The sequence below is a fragment of the Bombina bombina genome, chromosome 10 (assembly GCF_027579735.1).
Source record: "Bombina bombina isolate aBomBom1 chromosome 10, aBomBom1.pri, whole genome shotgun sequence".
Taxonomy (NCBI): Eukaryota; Metazoa; Chordata; class Amphibia; order Anura; family Bombinatoridae; genus Bombina; species Bombina bombina.
This window is the reverse complement of record NC_069508.1, coordinates 100,103,844-100,123,670: the sequence shown is the minus strand read 5'-3', so window position 1 is coordinate 100,123,670 and position 19,827 is coordinate 100,103,844. Positions and strand designations below refer to the sequence as shown.

Genomic DNA, 19,827 nt, shown 5'->3' with positions numbered 1-19,827 from the left:
ACAGCCTCCGAAGAAGCAAAAGTGTCAAATTTGTAAAATTTGGAAAAAGTATGAAGAGAAGACCAAGTTGCAGCCTTGCAAATCTGTTCAACAGATGCCTCATTCTTAAAGGCCCAAGTGGAAGCCACAGCTCTAGTAGAATGAGCTGTAATTCTTTCAGGAGGCTGCTGTCCAGCAGTCTCATAGGCTAAACGTATTATGCTACGAAGCCAAAAAGAGAGAGAGGTAGCAGAAGCTTTTTGACCTCTCCTCTGTCCAGAATAAACGACAAACAGGGAAGAAGTTTGGCGAAAATCTTTAGTTGCCTGTAAATAAAATTTCAGGGCACGAACTACATCCAGATTGTGTAGAAGTCGTTCCTTCTTTGAAGAAGGGTTAGGACACAATGATGGGACAACAATCTCCTGATTGATATTCCTATTAGTGACTACCTTAGGTAAGAACCCAAGTTTAGTACGCAGAACTACCTTGTCTGAATGAAAAATCAGATAAGGAGAATCACAATGTAAGGCCGATAACTCAGAGACTCTTTGAGCCGAGGAAATAGCCATTAAAAACAGAACTTTCCAAGATAACAATTTAATATCAATGGAATGAAGGGGTTCAAACGGAACACCCTGTAAAACGTTAAGAACTAAATTTAAGCTCCATGGTGGAGCAACAGTTTTAAACACAGGCTTAATCCTGGCCAAAGCCTGGCAAAAAGCCTGAACGTCTGGAACTTCTGACAGACGTTTGTGTAAAAGAATGGACAGAGCTGAGATCTGTCCCTTTAAGGAACTAGCAGATAAACCCTTTTCTAAACCCTCTTGTAGAAAAGACAATATCCTAGGAATCCTAACCTTACTCCATGAGTAACTCTTGGATTCGCACGAATGTAAGTATTTACGCCATATTTTATGGTAAATCTTTCTGGTAACAGGTTTCCTAGCCTGTATTAAGGTATCAATTACTGACTCCGAAAATCCACGCTTTGATAAAATCAAGCGTTCAATTTCCAAGCAGTCAGCTTCAGAGAAATTAGATTTTGATGTTTGAAAGGACCCTGAATTAGAAGGTCCTGTCTCAGAGGCAGACACCAAGGTGGACAGGATGACATGTCCACTAGATCTGCATACCAGGTCCTGCGTGGCCATGCAGGCGCTATTAGAATCACCGATGCTCTCCTGTTTGATCCTGGCAATCAATCGAGGAAGCATCGGGAAGGGTGGAAACACATAGGCCATCCCGAAGGTCCAAGGTGCCGTCAAAGCATCTACCAGGACCGCTCCCGGGTCCCTGGACCTGGACCCGTAACAAGGAAGCTTGGCGTTCTGGCGAGACGTCATGAGATCTATCTCTGGTTTGCCCCAAAGTCGAAGTATTTGGGCAAAGACCTCCGGATGAAGTTCCCACTCCCCCGGATGAAAAGTCTGACGACTTAGGAAATCCGCCTCCCAGTTCTCCACTCCAGGAATGTGGATCGCTGACAGGTGGCAAGAGTGAGACTCTGCCCAGCGAATTATCTTTGATACTTCCATCATCGCTAGGGAGCTTCTTGTCCCTCCTTGATGGTTGATGTAAGCTACAGTCGTGATGTTGTCCGACTGAAACCTGATGAACCCCCGAGTTGTTAACTGAGGCCAAGCCAGAAGGGCATTGAGAACTGCTCTCAATTCCAGAATGTTTATTGGAAGGAGACTCTCCTCCTGAGTCCATGATCCCTGAGCCTTCAGGGAATTCCAGACAGCGCCCCAACCTAGTAGGCTGGCGTCTGTTGTTACAATTGTCCAATCTGGTCTGCTGAATGGCATCCCCCTGGACAGATGTGGCCGAGAAAGCCACCATAGAAGAGAATTTCTGGTCTCTTGATCCAGATTCAGAGTAGGGGACAAATCTGAGTAATCCCCATTCCACTGACTTAGCATGCACAATTGCAGCGGTCTGAGATGTAGGCGTGCAAAGGGTACTATGTCCATTGCCGCTACCATTAAGCCGATTACCTCCATGCATTGAGCCACTGACGGGTGTTGAATGGAATGAAGGACACGGCAAGCATTTTGAAGCTTTGTTAACCTGCCTTCTGTCAGGTAGATCTTCATTTCTACAGAATCTATAAGAGTCCCCAAGAAGGGAACTCTTGTGAGTGGAAAGAGAGAACTCTTCTCTTCGTTCACCTTCCACCCATGCGACCTTAGAAATGCCAGTACTAACTCTGTATAAGACTTGGCAGTTTGAAAGCTTGACGCTTGTATCAGAATGTCGTCTAGGTACGGAGCCACCGAAATTCCTCGCGGTCTTAGTACCGCCAGAAGAGCGCCCAGAACCTTTGTGAAGATTCTTGGAGCCGTAGCCAATCCGAATGGAAGAGCTACAAACTGGTAATGCCTGTCTAGGAAGGCAAACCTTAGATACCGGTAATGATCTTTGTGAATCGGTATGTGAAGGTAAGCATCCTTTAAATCCACTGTGGTCATGTACTGACCCTTTTGGATCATGGGTAAGATTGTCCGAATAGTTTCCATTTTGAACGATGGAACTCTTAGGAATTTGTTTAAGATCTTTAAATCCAAGATTGGTCTGAAGGTTCCTTCTTTCTTGGGAACCACAAACAGATTTGAGTAAAACCCCTGTCCGTGCTCCGACCGCGGAACCGGGTGGATCACTCCCATTAGCAAAAGATCTTGTACACAGCGTAGAAACGCCTCTTTCTTTATTTGGTTTGTTGACAACTTTGAAAGATGAAATCTCCCTTTTGGGGGAGAGATTTTGAAGTCCAGAAGATATCCCTGAGATATGATCTCTAACGCACAGGGATCCTGGACATCTATTGCCCAAGCCTGGGCGAAGAGAGAAAGTCTGCCCCCCACTAGATCCGTTTCCGGATCGGGGGCCCTCAATTCATGCTGTCTTAGGGGCAGCAGCAGGTTTTCTGGCCTGCTTGCCCTTGTTCCAGGACTGGTTAGGTTTCCAGCCTTGTCTGTAGCGAGCAACAGCTCCTTCCTGTTTTGGTGCAGAGGAAGTTGATGCTGCTCCTGCCTTGAAGTTACGAAAGGCACGAAAATTAGACTGTCTAGCCCTAGGTTTGGCTCTGTCTTGAGGCAGGGCATGGCCTTTACCTCCTGTAATGTCAGCAATAATTTCTTTCAAACCGGGCCCGAATAAGGTCTGCCCTTTGAAAGGTATGTTAAGTAATTTAGATTTAGAAGTAACATCAGCTGACCAGGATTTTAGCCACAGTGCTCTACGTGCCTGAATGGCGAATCCGGAATTCTTAGCCGTAAGTTTAGTTAAATGTACTACGGCATCTGAAATAAATGAATTAGCTAGCTTAAGGGTCTTAAGCTTATTTGAAATCTCATCTATAGTTATTGAGTCAAGAGTCTCTTCCAGAGACTCGGACCAAAATGCGGCCGCAGCCGTGACAGACGCAATACATGCAAGGGGTTGCAATATAAAACCTTGTTGAACAAACATTTTCTTAAGGTAACCCTCTAATTTTTTATCCATTGGATCTGAAAAGGCACAGCTATCCTCCACCGGGATAGTGGTACGCTTAGCCAGAGTAGAAACCGCTCCCTCCACCTTAGGGACCATCTGCCATAAGTCCCGTGTGGTGGCGTCTATTGGAAACATTTTTCTAAATACAGGAGGGGGGGAAAAGGGTACACCGGGCCTATCCCACTCCTTAGTAATTATCTCTGTAAGCCTCTTAGGTATAGGAAATACGTCAGTACTCGCTGGTACTGCATAGTATTTATCCAGCCTACATAATTTCTCTGGGATTGCAACGGTGTTACAATCATTCAGAGCCGCTAATACCTCCCCTAGCAGTACACGGAGGTTTTCTAGTTTAAACTTAAAATTTGAAATGTCTGAATCCACTCTATTTGGATCAGATCCGTCACCTGCAGATTGAAGCTCTCCGTCCTCATGTTCTGCAAATTGTGACGCAGTATCTGACATGGCCCTAATATTATCAGCGCACTCTGTTCTCACCCCAGAGTGATCTCGCTTACCTCTAAGTTCTGGTAATTTAGACAAAACTTCAGTCATAACATTAGCCATGTCCTGTAGTGTGATTTGTAATGGCCGCCCTGAAGTACTCGGCGTTACAATAGCACGCACCTCCCGAGCGGGAGATGCAGGTACTGACACGTGAGGCAAGTTAGTCGGCATAACTTCCCCCTCGTTGTTTGGTGAATGATGTTCAATTTGTACAGATTAACTTTTATTTAAAGTAGCATCAATGCAATTAGTACATAAATTTCTATTGGGCTCCACCTTGGCTTTTGCACATATAGCACAGAGATATTCCTCTGAGTCAGACATGTTTAACAAACTAGCAATTAAACTAGCAAGCTTGGAAATACTTTTCAACTCAATTTACAAGTAATATGAAAAACGCACTGTGCCTTTAAGAAGCACAGAAAAAAAACTATGACAGTTGAATAACAATGAACCGGAGAAATTATAAAAACCAAATTTTTCCCGGTAAAGGCATAAATTTAGCAAAGGATTGCCCCCATTAGCAATGGATAACTAACCCTTAATAGCAGAAAAAAATGTACAAAATATAAACGTTTTTTATCACAGTCAAAGCACAATCTCACAGGTCTGCTGTGAGTGATTACCTCCCTCAAAATAATTTTTGAAGACCCTTGAGCTCTGTAGAGACGATCCGGATCATGCAGGGAGAGAAACAGACTTGTGACTGAATTTCTGATGCGTAGCAAAAGCGCCAAAATAGGCCCCTCCCCCTCACACACAGCAGTGAGGGAAGTTCAGTAAACTGTCTTAAATTAAAATAAACGACAGCCAAGTGGAAAAACAGTGCCCAAAACAATTTTTCACCCAGTACCTCAGATAATTAAACAATTTAACATGCCAGTAAAACGTTTAAAATCAAATAACATGAAATGTCATTAAACAGCCTGTTGCTAGACGTTCCCACTGCAAGTTAGGCTAAAAGTTATATGCAAATAGTATTATCCCAGTGAAGTGCCATTCCCCAGAATACTGAAGTGTAAACATATATACATAACAGCCTGATACCAGTTGCTACTACTGCATTTAAGGCTGAACTTACATTATATCGGTATTGGCAGTATTTTCTCAGTCAATTCCATTCCTCAGAAAATAATATACTGCAACATACCTCTTTGCAGGTGAACCTGCCCGCTGTCCCCTGATCTGAAGTTTACCTCACTCCTCAGAATGGCCGAGAACAGCAAAATGAATCTTAGCTACGCCGGCTAAAATCATCCAAAAACTCAGGTAGATTCTTCTTCAAATTCTACCTGAGAAGGAACAACACACTCCGGTGCTGTTTTAAAATAACAAACTTTTGATTGAAGATATAAAAACTAAGTATAATCACCACAGTCCTCTCACACATCCTATTAGTTGGGTGCAAGAGAATGACTGGGTGTGACGTAGAGGGGAGGAGCTATATAGCAGCTCTGCTTGGGTGATCCTCTTGCACTTCCTGTTGCGGAGGAGTTAATATCCCAGAAGTAATGATGACCCGTGGACTGACTACACTTAACAGGAGAAATAGTGTTCAACTAAAGGAATAGAAAAGTCAAAATTACACTTGCATTATCCATATAGAGCAGCAATTATAAGACACTCAAATTAACTTTTGTTTTCAAATGTACTTTGTTCTCTGGGTATTCGCTGTTGAAAAAGAATATGTACATATCCTACACTAATGGGAGCTAGTTGGTGATTGGAGCCAGCAGACATTTGTCTCTTGTAATTGGCTAACTAGACGTGTTCAGAGAGAGTGTGTTGCCGCACCTTCAGCGAATAAGAGAATGGGGCAAATTTGATAATAGAAGTAAATTGGAAAGTTGTATAAAAACAATGCTTACCAGATAAATCCTTCCTGATAGGGAGAGTTCACGGCTTCATTCCTTACTGTTGGGAAATGCAACACCTGGCCACCAGGAGGAGGCTTAAATATCCCTCCCACTTACTCATTACCCCAGTCATTCTGCCGTGGGAACAAGGAAAAGTATGAGAAACATTAGGGCATAAATGGTGACAGAAGAATAAAATAAATAGGGGACCGCCCATAGAACAGAAAAAACGCGCAGGGACCGTGGACTCTCCCTATCCGGAAGGAAATGAATTTATCTGGTAAGCATAAACTATGTTTTCCTTCCTAAGATAGGGAGAGTCCACGGCTTCATTCCTTACTGTTGGGAAATAGCAGAAAGGCCCTTCTCCATACCATCCTGGAGAAAAGATAAGATCCTAGCAACCTTAACTCTGTGCCAGGAAAAACCATGCTCTTCCCACCAGAATAAGTAGGTCCTCCACACCTTGTGGTAGATACGCTGAGTAACTGATTTACGAGCTTGAATAAGAGTATCAATGACACTCTCAGAGAAACCTCTCGTGGCTAAGACTAAGTGTTCAATCTCCACGCAGTCCGCCTCAGAGAATCTAGATTTTGATGAACAAATGGACTTAGTATCAGCAGGTCTCTGCGACAAGGTAACTTCCACGGAGGAGATGAGGACATCCCCACTAGATCCGCGAACCACGTCCTTCGTGGCCTCGATTGAGCAATCGGGATTAGATACCCGCTCCTGCTTGATGTGGGCCACCAGTCGAGGAAGAAGCGGTAAAAGAGGAAAAATATATGAGTTTGAACCTCCAGGGCACTGCTAGTCTATTAGATCCACTTGGGGATCCCTCAACCTCGACCCATACCTGGGTAGCTTGGTATGGAAACGGGACGCCATGAGATCTATCTACGGCGTCCCCCACTTGCTGCATATCTCTGCACTCGTGATGGATAGACCATTCCCATGGATGGAAGGATTGCCTGCTGAGAAAATCCGCCTCCCAGTTGTCGACACCCGGAATGTGGATCGCTGACAGCGAACAGCTGTGGGACTCCGCCCACTCCAGAATCTGAGATACTTCCTTCATCGACAAGGAACTTCTCGTTCCCCCCTGATGGTTGATGTAAGCCACCAAGGTTATATTGTCTAATTGGAATCTGATTAACTGGGACGAACCAAGAAGTGGCCAAGCCTTCAAGGCCTTGAATATTGCCGTAGTTCCAAAATATCGATCGGGAGGGAGTACTCCTCTTGAGTCCACAACCCCTGTGCCTTCCTGGCACCCCAAACAGCTGGATAGGCTGGCGTCCTTTGCCACAATCTCCCAGGATGGTCTTAAGAAGCATGTCCCTCGGGACAGATGATCTGGACAGAGCCACCAAGAGAACGATTCTCTCGACCGGCTGTCTAATACAATCTGTTGAGACAGATCACCGTTCCACTGCCTCAGCATGCACAGTTGTAAAGATCTGAGACGGAACCTGGCAAAAGGAATGATGTCCAAGCAGGACAACATGAGACCAAACACCTCCATACACTGAGCCACAGAGGGAGTCAAGGAGGTCCGGAGGGCAAGACATGCCAAAGTTAGCTTGCAACGTCTCTGGTCTGTAATGTAGATATGGGAGTCTATTATAGTACCCAGGAATTCCACCCTGGTACTTGGGATAAGAGAACTCCAAGTTTATCTTCCATCCATGTGATCAAAGAAGACTAAGAGGGGACTCCGAGAATTCTTCCGCAAGACGAAAGGATGGTGCTTGCACCAGAATATCATCCAAGTATGGGGCTACTGCAATACCCTAAGTTCTGGAAACGGCTAGAGGAGCCCCCAGAACCTTTTTAAAGATTCTTGTAGAAGTAGCTAGGCCAAACAGAAGGGCAATGAACGGGAAGTGCTGGTCCAGGAATGCAAACTTTAGGAACTGAAAGTGTTCCCTGTGGATTGGAACATTAAGGTAAGAGTCCTTCAGATCTATAGTGGTCATAAACTGGCCTTCCTGAATTAAAGGAAGGATGGCCCTTATTGTCTCCATCTTGAAGGAAGGGACACTGAGAAACTTGTTTAAGCACTTTAGGTTCAGAAATGGGCAAAAAGTTCCCTCCTTTTTTGGGAAAATGTTTGAATAAAACCCCAAACCTCTTTCTTCAATAGGCACCAGGACAACAACTAAGGAGGATAGATCCCGAATGCACCCTAGAAAGGCATCCCTCTTTTCTGGTCTGATAGACAGATTCGAGAGAAGGAATCTGCCCCTTGGCAGATCAGATTTGAAGCCTCTCTTGTATCCCTGAGACACCACCTCCAGGACCTACGAATCATGTACGTCCTTGAACCAGGCATCTCAAAAAACACAGTCTGCCTTGAAGGGAAGAGAAAGGAGTCTGGACTTAGAAGTCATATCCACAGACCAAGACTTCAACCAGAGCACACAGCGGGCTAGGAACGCAAAGCCAGAGGCCTTTGCATTTAGGCAAATAATTTGCATGTTCTCATCACAGATAAATGAATTGGCAATTCTCAAAAGCTTTAATTCTGTCTTGAATATCCTCGAGGGGAGACTCCAACTCAATGAGTCCAGACAGAGTTGCACCAGTAGGTAGCCGCTCCAGCAACCGCCGGTTGAAACAAAATTCCTGTATGTTGAAACATCTTTCTCAGAAAGGTTTCCATTTTCTTATACATTGTCTCTCTGAACGAATAACTATCGTCAAGAGGTATAGTAGTACGTTTAGCAAGCGTAGAGATAGCACCATCCACCTTAGGAACGGAGCCCCACAAATCCAGTTGAGAGTCCTGGACCGGGATCAACTTTATAAACGTAGACGAGGGGGAAAAGGAAGAACCAATTCTTTCCCCTTCGTTCTTAATAATGTTCGCCATCTTAACCAGCACAGGAAAAGTCAAACGAACTTTCCTGTCTTCGTAAACTGTCTAATTTAGGTATCATAGGTTCTTCAGGCAGCACGGCCTCTGGAATCTCTAACGTAGACAGAACCTCCTTTAATTAAAAAAGAATGGCCCTTATTGTCTCCATCTTGAACGAGGGGACATATAAAAACTTGCTTAAGCACTTTAGGTCCAGAATCGGACGGAAAGTTCCCTCCTTTTAAGGGACCACGAAAAGGTTTGAATAGTATCCCAAACCTTTCACTGTGATAGGCACTGGGACAATAACACCTAAGAGGACAAATCCTGTACATGCCCCAGAAAGGCTTCCCTCCTTACTGTGTGAGGAAGACAAAATGAATCTGCCCTTGGGTGGCAAAAACTTAATACCTATCTAGAAACCTTGAGGTATGACCTCCAGGACCCATGGATACTGCACGTCCTTGCACCAAGCAACTGAAAAGAGCGACATACTGCCCCCTACACGATCCAGAAGACGACAGGGGACCGCTTGGATTTATCCAGGACTGAGTCGGTTTCCAAGAGCTCTTGGTTTAGCAGAGGACAGCTGACATGGGCTTTATCAGAACGAAAGGAAGAACACTCGTCCCTTATACTAGTTCATATACTCTTGCGGTAGGAGGGCACCCTTGCCCCCTGTGATCGTGGAGATAATTGATTCCAGGCCTGGACCAAACAAAATCATTCCCTTAAAGGGGAGGAAGAAGTCTAGACTTAGAAGTCAAATCCACAGACCATGACTCAAGCCAGATCCAAACGGTACTGAACAGAAAAAGCTGAAGGCATAGCGCATAATCTGTCACTGATAAAAGAATTAGCAACCCTCAAGGCCGTATATCTTTCCTGAGGAACGTCGAGGGGACCCACCACCTTGATCAAATCCTATAAGGAGTCACACCAGAAGTTAGTTTCTCCAGCAACTTTATACCTCAATGGATGGGGCACTCACGACCTCCTATGACCCAGACAGTACAGAGATGTATAACTCCTCTCTGATAGACAACCGGTCAGGAAAGAGGGAATGAATCACATAGTGCACAATGCAGGACTGTTCCTGCTATGAGACAAAGCACGTCAAGCTTGTAAGCTGCATTGCTCTCAAAGTGAAACCTTGTATATACAGCCTATGAGCCCATAACATATCACACAAAGCAGCATTAAATCAAATAAACGTATAAGATTATTATTCCCCCCTGTTCAATAATCCCCCTAAGGAGATATTAACCCTTCATTCTATACAGATAAAAGGAATAACACTGTTACCCTGTCTTCTTGCGTTATCATACATGTATAAAATATGAAACAATCTTATCAAAATCCATGCTATGGAACAGGAACACGGCCCTTCAAGTGTGACAGATAGTAGCATCGCTTCTGACATGGACTTGAGAGAAGAAAGCAGGCAGCGAAACTCGTTAACGCTGATTGCCAATGGAGCTGTTAATATGACTCGGGATGGTTTCGCAGAAAGACTCTCCCTGCATCTCCGGACTCTAACTTTCATCCATGCTCTCACTGAGAGGCTGACAGGACTACTTAAAACTCCAGTCCCATCTCTAAGAGTACTACCCTCCATAAGAGACTACTCCGAAATCTAACACTTCACTGCCAACCTCCTGAGACGAAAGGCAAAGAATAACTGGGGTTATGAGGAAGTGGGGGCAGTATTTAAGCCTTTGGCTGGGTGTCTTTGCCTCCTCCTGGTGGCCAGGTTCAGTATTTCCCTAAAGTAAGGAATGCAGCTGTGGACTCTTCCCATATTAAGATGGGGGGGGGACCTCCCCTTTAACGTGAAAGTCAATTTTGCAGTTCAATAAAAAAAGTTATGGATTCTACTCCTTGCATAGACTAGTCGCTAAGTTCGTTTTTTATCAATATATTCCTAAATTTAAAAATTTTATATTTTATAATACGTACCTTTTCATCTCTTCCTCCGCCCCCTGCTAGCTTCCTGGTTTATTAGTCTTAGAAGGAAGAGCGGTCCCACCTGCTCTATACGTCTCTATCCATACTCGCTCTTGTGATCACCATTTTATGCGCATGCGCAATAATACAATTCGCCTGATTGTTCTTGAAATGCACTGACGTCACTATTAGCATTTCCTTTTGAAGTTGATATATGCGCATGCGGCTATTGTGAACGCGCATCGGATCAGAGATGAAATTCATAGATAGCCGCATGCGCATAGCAACATGTGGGCGTAAAAATTACAGTGTTAGACGCCCATGGGGGACCAATCAGAGTAATACATTGCATATTCGTCACAAGGGAAAGAAAAAAAATAATGCGGGTGGAGGATTGGAGAACAAGTTAGGCAGATTTCAGGTTAATAAACTGGTCAATTATTTAGTTATTAAAAAAATGATAAATGAAAGTTATATTAATAACAAAAGATATATCTAAATATATATAGCGGTTGACGCAAGTTTACTTTCACTTTAATGTGTACACAATGAATCATTTTACCTGTGAAGTGTATTAAATTTTTTACAATACGGCTTCTTTACTGTTCTAATTTAAAATAAATGATTTGCCTGTTGCCAACAACATATATTGGAAATTTCAATAATGCAGTTTTGTTCACAGAAAACATAAACAAGCCAGCAAAAGAAAAACATCCCAGAAGGTGTGAAGGAAAGGGAAGCCAGCACAAATGAAAGGGTACTCAAGCAGCATCTTCGAATACAATGAACCTCTTAGCTGCTTGCTTGAGTACAATGTCCCTTTAACCCCTTGCACTGAAAACGACAGACGAACCACAGGGTATGTCAGCTGTCTGTTTCATTGCATGGGGGCATATAGTAATAGCGTGTCTCTGCTTTCGGCAAGACTCACGCTATTATAGAGCTAAAAAAAAAAAAAAAAAACTTTAGGACATGCGAAGTACATGGTACGCCAGCGTTGCTAAGGGGTTAAGTAACATATTTCACGCTTACCTGAGCTCCAACCAGTTGCAGCAGAGCAGTGTTCACTGGTAGCAGTTCGATGTCTGTATTGATGGTGGTCTGGTCGAATGGGCAAGCCTTGCGGTGCAGCTTATTTAGGCACATCTTGCAAACAGTGTGCCCACAACCCAGGCTTATGGGTTTCCGAATGGTTTCGTCGAAGGTTTGGGTGCAAATAGGGCAGGACAGGAAGTCGGTCCATTGTGGAGCTTGTACAGGCATGGTGTCCCACTTGGAAAAAAGAAGCTTGCAAAGCAAAGGGTAGGGGAGCTTAAGCACAGATTCCACTGGAATCAAAAAACCTTTCCAAAATAAAGTTTGTCTTTGTTATAAAGCTTCTGTAAATACAGACAGTCAGCACATAGTGGAAAATGTGACCTGAAAAAGAAAGAAAATTTTTTTTTAGTGTAAAGTGAAATCCATAGGTAACCACAATTCCAAACAACTACTTATAATAAACAAGTTCTATCTCATATTTGATTTTACGTGATCAAAAAAAAAAAAGTATGCTCTCAGGTATTTCATGTACTTGTAAACACTTTATAATATAAAACATTTTTAATTAAACTTGGTAAAAAAAAAAAAAAATCATCATTTATGCTTACATGATAAATGTATTTCTCTTGTGATGTATCGAGTCCACGGATTCATCCTTACTTGTGTGATATTATCCTTCCCTACAGGAAGTGGCAGAGAGAGCACCCACAGCAGAGCTGTCTATATAGCTCCCCCTTAGCTCCACCCCCCAGTCATTCGACCGAAGGCTAGGAAGAAAAAGGAGAAACCATAGGGTGCAGTGGTGACTGAAAGTTTAAAAATAAAAATATATATGCCTGTCTTAAATAAACAGGGCAGGCCATGGACTCGATACATCACAAGAGAAATAAATGTATCAGGTAAGCATAAATTATGTTTTCTCTTGTAAGATGTATCGAGTCCACGGATTCATCCTTACTTGTGGGATACCAATACCAAAGCTTTAGGACACGGATGAAGGGAGGGACAAGACAGGGACCTTAAATGGAAGGCACCACTGCTTGTAGAACCTTTCTCCCAAAAATAGCCTCCGAAGAAGCAAAAGTATCAAATTTGTAAAATTTGGAAAAAGTATGAAGCGAAGACCAAGTCGCCGCCTTACAAATCTGTTCAACAGAAGCCTCATTTTTAAAAGCCCATGTGGAAGCCACAGCTCTAGTAGAATGAGCAGTAATTCTTTCAGGAGGCTGCTGTCCAGCAGTCTCATAGGCCAAACGGATGATGCTTTTCAGCCAAAAGGAAAGAGGTAGCCGTAGCCTTTAGGCCTCTCCGCTTACCAGAATAAACAACAAACAATGAAGATGTTTGACGGAAATCTTTGGTTGCTTGTAAGTAGAACTTTAAAGCACTAACCACATCAAGATTGTGCAACAGACGTTCCTTCTTTGATGAAGGATTAGGACACAGTGAAGGAACAACAATCTCTTGATTGATATTCTTATTAGAAACAACCTTAGGAAGAAAACCAGGTTTGGTACGCAAAACCACCTTATCTGCATGGAAAATAAGATAAGGGGAATCACATTGTAAAGCAGATAGCTCAGAAACTCTTCGAGCCGAAGAGATAGCAACTAAGAACAAAACTTTCCAAGATAGAAGCTTAATATCTATGGAATGCATAGGTTCAAACGGAACCCATTGAAGAACTCTAAGGACTAAGTTTAGGCTCCAAGGCGGAGCAACAGGCTTAAATACAGGCTTAATTCTGACCAAAGCCTGACTAAAAGTTTGAACGTCTGGAACATCTGCCAGACGTTTGTGTAGTAGAATAGACAAAGCAGATATTTGTCCTTTTAGAGAACTAGCTGATAATCCCTTCTCCAAACCTTCTTGGAGAAAAGACAATATTCTAGGAATCCTAATCTTACTCCACGAGTAACCTTTGGATTCACACCAATAAAGATATTTGCGCAAAATCTCATGATAGATCTTCCTGGTGACAGGTTTTCTAGCCTTAATCAGGGTATCAATGACCGACTCAGAGAACCCATGCCTTGATAGAATTAGGCATTCAATCTCCAAGCAGTCAGACGCAGAGAAACTAGATTTGGATGCGAGAACGGACCTTGGATTAGAAGGTCCCGCCTCATTGGCAGGGTCCACGGTGGAACCGAGGACATGCCCACTAGGTCTGCATACCAAGTCCTGCGTGGAGTTTGGCATTCTGACGTGATGCCATCAGATCCAATTCTGGTGTGCCCCATAGCTGAATCAGCTGAGCAAATACCTCCAGATGAAGTTCCCACTTCCCTGGATGAAAAGTCTGACGACTTAGAAAATCCGCCTCCCAGTTCTCTACTCCTGGAATGTGGATTGCTGAGAGATGGCAAGAGTGATCCTCTGCCCATCGGATTGTTTTGGTTACCTCCATCATCGCTAGAGAACTCCTTGTTCCTCCTTGATGATTGATATAAGCTACAGTCGTGATGTTGTCCGACTGAAACCTGATGAATTTGGCTGCAGCAAGCTGAGTAGTACACAAATACAATATACGGGTAACCTAAAAGGGTCTACCTTAGCAGAAAAAGAATCGTAATACAAGTATATAAATGACTGTGTCTCATTTCCTACAAGAAGAACTACTGCTAAGCTGAACTCCTTTAAGGCTTGTGAACTTGATACAGCCGCCGAAAGGGTCGCTATCGTGTTGAAAAAGCACACAGGACAACTACCAACGCCTGGCTCACTACCCCCAAGGCCTGTGAATTTGAATACAGCCCTCTGAGGGAGCGCACCAGTCTACGAATTGAATATACTGCCAGATGATCTAGTACCTGCACTAAGCACCACGGAATAAGAGTGCCTTGAAGTTACTATCTACCGTCATCTAAAGGATTGCTATTACCCCAGAGATAGTTTACATTCTGTTCCTCCCGAAATCAGCTGGACATTTTTAGAAAGGGTGATGTAAGCGGACTACGCTAGGAGTACACACCCACCTCCAGAAGATCACCCACCTACAGGACGAATAATATTCAATCTGTGCTTCACAGATTAGCGCAAGGTACCCCACTCGCCCTTTAGCTTGATCCAATGCTATTAGTATGATCATCTAGTCACAAGTGTTTTTTTTTTTTTCACTATAGTGCACTTTCAGGTTAACACTGTTTTAACCCCAGATTAATACTGTTTTAACCCCTGGTTTTTACGCTGGACGTCCAGTTATTAAGTCTGATTGCTATTTGTTTTTATTTATACTGTTTGAATATCTCTGCCCTTTTTATACTTATATGTATTTAAGTATAGTTTTCTTCTATCCTCAATCACAGTATATATATATATATATATATATATATATATATATATATATATATATATATATATATATATATATATATATATATATATATATATATATATTTTTTTTTTTTATTTATTTGTGGTTAATCTTTCCCCTTTCTGTATGTTTTTTCAAACTAATTTAAAGGGCCCCATTAATTACATTTTAATATATATGTACTGATTTTATTAACACTGATTTTATAATATTGATTGTATTGTAATTTTACACTATTAAATATATTTTCTAAGATATATATTAGGCTATTACCATTTATATACTTGTATTAAGATTATTTTTCTGCTAAAGGTAGACACTTTTAGGTTACCCGTATATTGTATTTGTGTACTAACCTGCTTTCAGCGCCAATATTTCCGCTTAAATTATTCTACTATCCTCCTCAGGGTTCTTAGAGTGAGACCCTTCTATACTTGGCATTAGGGTTGATATAAGCGCCAATTCTCACCTATCCTCCTTGCAGCAAGCTGAGGCCACGCCTGAAGCGCCTTGAATATCGCTCTCAGTTCTAGGATGTTTATATCGGAAGAAGAGATTCCTCCCGAGACCATAAGCCCTGTGCTTTCAGGGAGATCCAGACTGCACCCCAGCCTAGCAGGCTGGCATCTGTCGTTACAATGAGCCACTCTGGCCTGTGGAAGTACATTCCCTGAGACAGGTGGTCCTGAGACAACCACCAGAGAAGAGAATCTCTGGTCTCCTGGTCCAGATGCAGTTGAGGAGATAAATCTGCATAATCCCCATTCCACTGTTTGAGCATGCATAGTTGCAGTGGTCTGAGGTGTAGGCAGGCAAAAGGAACTATGTCCATTGCCGCTACCATGAGTCCGATTACCTCCATACACTGAGCCACAGATGGCCAAAGAATGGAATTAAGAGTTTGGCAAGTGGTTAAGAGTTTTGATTTTCTGAACTCCGTCAGAAATATTTTCATTTCTACCGAATCTATCAGAGTCCCTAGAAAGGAAACTCTTGTAAGAGGGAAGAGAGAACTCTTTTTTATGTTCACCTTCCACCCGTGAGATCTCAGAAAAACCAACACAATGTCCGTGTGAGACTTGGCTAGCTGAAAAGTCGACGCCTGGGTTAAGATGTCGTCTAGATAAGGCACCACAGCTATGCCCCGAGGTCGTAGAACCGCCAGAAGGGACCCTAGCACCTTTGTGAAAATTCTTGGAGCCGTGGCTAACCCGAAGGGAAGAGCAACTGGTAATGCCTGTCTAGAAAGGCAAATCTGAGAAATTGATGATGATTTCTGTGAATAGGGATGTGTAGATACGCATCCTTTAAGTCCACGGTAGTCAAATATTGACCTTCCTGGATCAGAGGCAGAATAGTCCGAATGGTTTCCATCTTGAATGATGGAACTTTGAGGAACTTGTTTAGAATTTTGAGATCCAAGATTGGTCTGAAAGTTCCCTCTTTTTTGGGAACCACAAACAGGTTTGAGTAGCATTATAAAGACTTAGTAACTTTGCACAGCTATGCAAATAAACAATTAACCCCTTAATGGCAAAAACTGATCGAAAAAACGTCAAAAACGTTAAAAAAGACTTTCAGCACCTTGCCACAGCTCTGCTGTGGCTCCTACCTGCCCTTCAGAACAATTTGTGGGGGAAAAACTTCTTTAACAGCCCTCAAACACAGCAGGAAACTCAGGAGAAGCAGTGATATGTCTCAGAGGAAATGAAACTACACAACTGAGGTGTAAAAATAGGCCCCTCCCACCTCACTCGATGTTTTGAGGCCTATCAGAGAAACACCAGAGTGTCTCTTAATTAACCATGTGAGTTACAAAACTCAAAACCAAGCCACAATGACCCCTTTAGTCCCTTCAAAAAACGTTATAAATGCATCAATAAACAAAACGTTTTTTCTTAACAGTGTCACCAGTAACTAATGAGCCCTTCAAGCAAGCTGAAATTCCTATTTTAAAATGTCTGAATACAGCTTACCCTTCCCTCATGGGGATATTGCCAGCCTTTTCTAGAATTAACACAGTCTGTCTAGAAAAATATAGACTGAACATACCTCATATGCAGCTTAGCCTGCAAACTGTTCTCCCAACTGAAGTTTTCCAGCACTCTTCAGGCCTTGTGAGAACAGCAGTGGATCTTAGTTACAAAGTGCTAAGATCATCATCCTCCTTGCAGAAATCTTCATCCCTTTTCTGCCAGAGAGTAAATAGTACACACCAGTACCATTTAAAATAATAAACTTTTGCTTGAGAAATAAAAAAAACTAACATTATAGTCACCACATAGCTCTTTGCCCTTCCTAGCAGTTAAGCAGGCAGAGAGAATGACTGGGGGTGGAGCTAAGGGGGGAGCTATGTAGACAGCACTGCTGTGGGTGCTCTCTCTGCCACTTCCTGTAGGGAAGGAGAATATCCCACAAGTAAGGATGAATCCGTGGACTCGATACATCTTACAAGAGAAATTATACTTTCTTGATTTTGCCTCTCTCTGTAATTTTAAGATATGGGATGTTAAACAGTCTGTTTCATTATTATTAATACAAAAGCAGTGGATTATACTTAAAAGAAAACAGTGCACTATGGTAAATCGGATCAATTCCTTAATGTTCTTTTTCTCTGGAACCAAAATTAACATCTTTATTACACCCGCTAATCCAGGGCTCAAACCAACCCAGAAGCGTGGGGGCCACTGGGTCCTAGAATTTTATCCCTGGTTCCTAACTTTTTGGCTTATTCTCCAAATATCTATATACAAATCCAACAGTCTGGCTCCTAAATATTCTTACTGGCTCCAAATTTTTAAACAGATTTGTCAAGCACTGCACTAATCGCTATAACCAATACATTCAACATTCATAAAATGCTAACTTTTGGCAATATGTTGAATACTATTGTTATGAACCATTTCAGGTGTTTTTGTCATGACACCAAATTGTGTAAAAACAGAATTTATGTTTACCTGATAAATTTCTTTCTCCAACGGTGTGTCCGGTCCACGGCGTCATCCTTACTTGTGGGATATTCTCTTCCCCAACAGGAAATGGCAAAGAGCCCAGCAAAGCTGGTCACATGATCCCTCCTAGGCTCCGCCTACCCCAGTCATTCGACCGACGTTAAGGAGGAATATTTGCATAGGAGAAACCATATGGTACCGTGGTGACTGTAGTTAAAGAAAATAAATTATCAGACCTGATTAAAAAACCAGGGCGGGCCGTGGACCGGACACACCGTTGGAGAAAGAAATTTATCAGGTAAACATAAATTCTGTTTTCTCCAACATAGGTGTGTCCGGTCCACGGCGTCATCCTTACTTGTGGGAACCAATACCAAAGCTTTAGGACACGGATGAAGGGAGGGAGCAAATCAGGTCACCTAAATGGAAGGCACCACGGCTTGCAAAACCTTTCTCCCAAAAATAGCCTCAGAAGAAGCAAAAGTATCAAACTTGTAAAATTTGGTAAAAGTGTGCAGTGAAGACCAAGTCGCTGCCCTACATATCTGATCAACAGAAGCCTCGTTCTTGAAGGCCCATGTGGAAGCCACAGCCCTAGTGGAATGAGCTGTGATTCTTTCGGGAGGCTGCCGTCCGGCAGTCTCGTAAGCCAATCTGATGATGCTTTTAATCCAAAAAGAGAGAGAGGTAGAAGTTGCTTTTTGACCTCTCCTTTTACCTGAATAGACAACAAACAAGGAAGATGTTTGTCTAAAATCCTTTGTAGCATCTAAATAGAATTTTAGAGCGCGAACAACATCCAAATTGTGCAACAAACGTTCCTTCTTTGAAACTGGTTTCGGACACAGAGAAGGTACGATAATCTCCTGGTTAATGTTTTTGTTAGAAACAACTTTTGGAAGAAAACCAGGTTTAGTACGTAAAACCACCTTATCTGCATGGAACACCAGATAAGGAGGAGAACACTGCAGAGCAGATAATTCTGAGACTCTTCTAGCAGAAGAAATCGCAACTAAAAACAAAACTTTCCAAGATAATAACTTAATATCAACGGAATGTAAGGGTTCAAACGGAACCCCCTGAAGAACTGAAGGAACTAAATTGAGACTCCAAGGAGGAGTCAAAGGTTTGTAAACAGGCTTGATTCTAACCAGAGCCTGAACAAAGGCTTGAACATCTGGCACAGCTGCCAGCTTTTTGTGAAGTAATACCGACAAGGCAGAAATCTGTCCCTTCAGGGAACTTGCAGATAATCCTTTTTCCAATCCTTCTTGAAGGAAGGATAGAATCCTAGGAATCTTAACCTTGTCCCAAGGGAATCCTTTAGATTCACACCAACAGATATATTTTTTCCAAATTTTGTGGTAAATCTTTCTAGTTACAGGCTTTCTGGCCTGAACAAGAGTATCGATAACAGAATCTGAGAATCCTCGCTTCGATAAAATCAAGCGTTCAATCTCCAAGCAGTCAGCTGGAGTGAAACCAGATTCGGATGTTCGAACGGACCCTGAACAAGAAGGTCTCGTCTCAAAGGTAGCTTCCAAGGTGGAGCCGATGACATATTCACCAGATCTGCATACCAAGTCCTGCGTGGCCACGCAGGAGCTATCAAGATCACCGACGCCCTCTCCTGATTGATCCTGGCTACCAGCCTGGGGATGAGAGGAAATGGCAGGGAACACATAAGCTAGTTTGAAGGTCCAAGGTGCTACTAGTGCATCCACTAGAGCCGCCTTGGGATCCCTGGATCTGGCCCCGTAGCAAGGAACTTTGAAGTTCTGACGAGAGGCCATCAGATCCATGTCTGGAATGCCCCACAGGTGAGTGACTTGGGCAAAGATTTCCGGATGGAGTTCCCACTCCCCCGGA

The 19,827-nt window shown here is 42.9% G+C and overlaps 1 protein-coding gene across 12 annotated transcripts in view; it reads right to left on the bottom strand.

The window, feature by feature from the left end:
• Positions 1–19,827, bottom strand: part of RC3H1 (ring finger and CCCH-type domains 1) — a 473,299-nt gene that overhangs the window by 379,112 nt on the left and 74,360 nt on the right. For all 12 annotated transcript variants that reach the window (XM_053693264.1, XM_053693271.1, XM_053693272.1 and 9 more), the window contains exon 2: positions 11,686–12,072. In XM_053693264.1, the coding sequence (XP_053549239.1) occupies positions 11,686–11,916 (231 nt within the window). In that variant the 5' untranslated portion in view covers positions 11,917–12,072. The remainder of the gene's footprint in view (positions 1–11,685; positions 12,073–19,827) is intronic.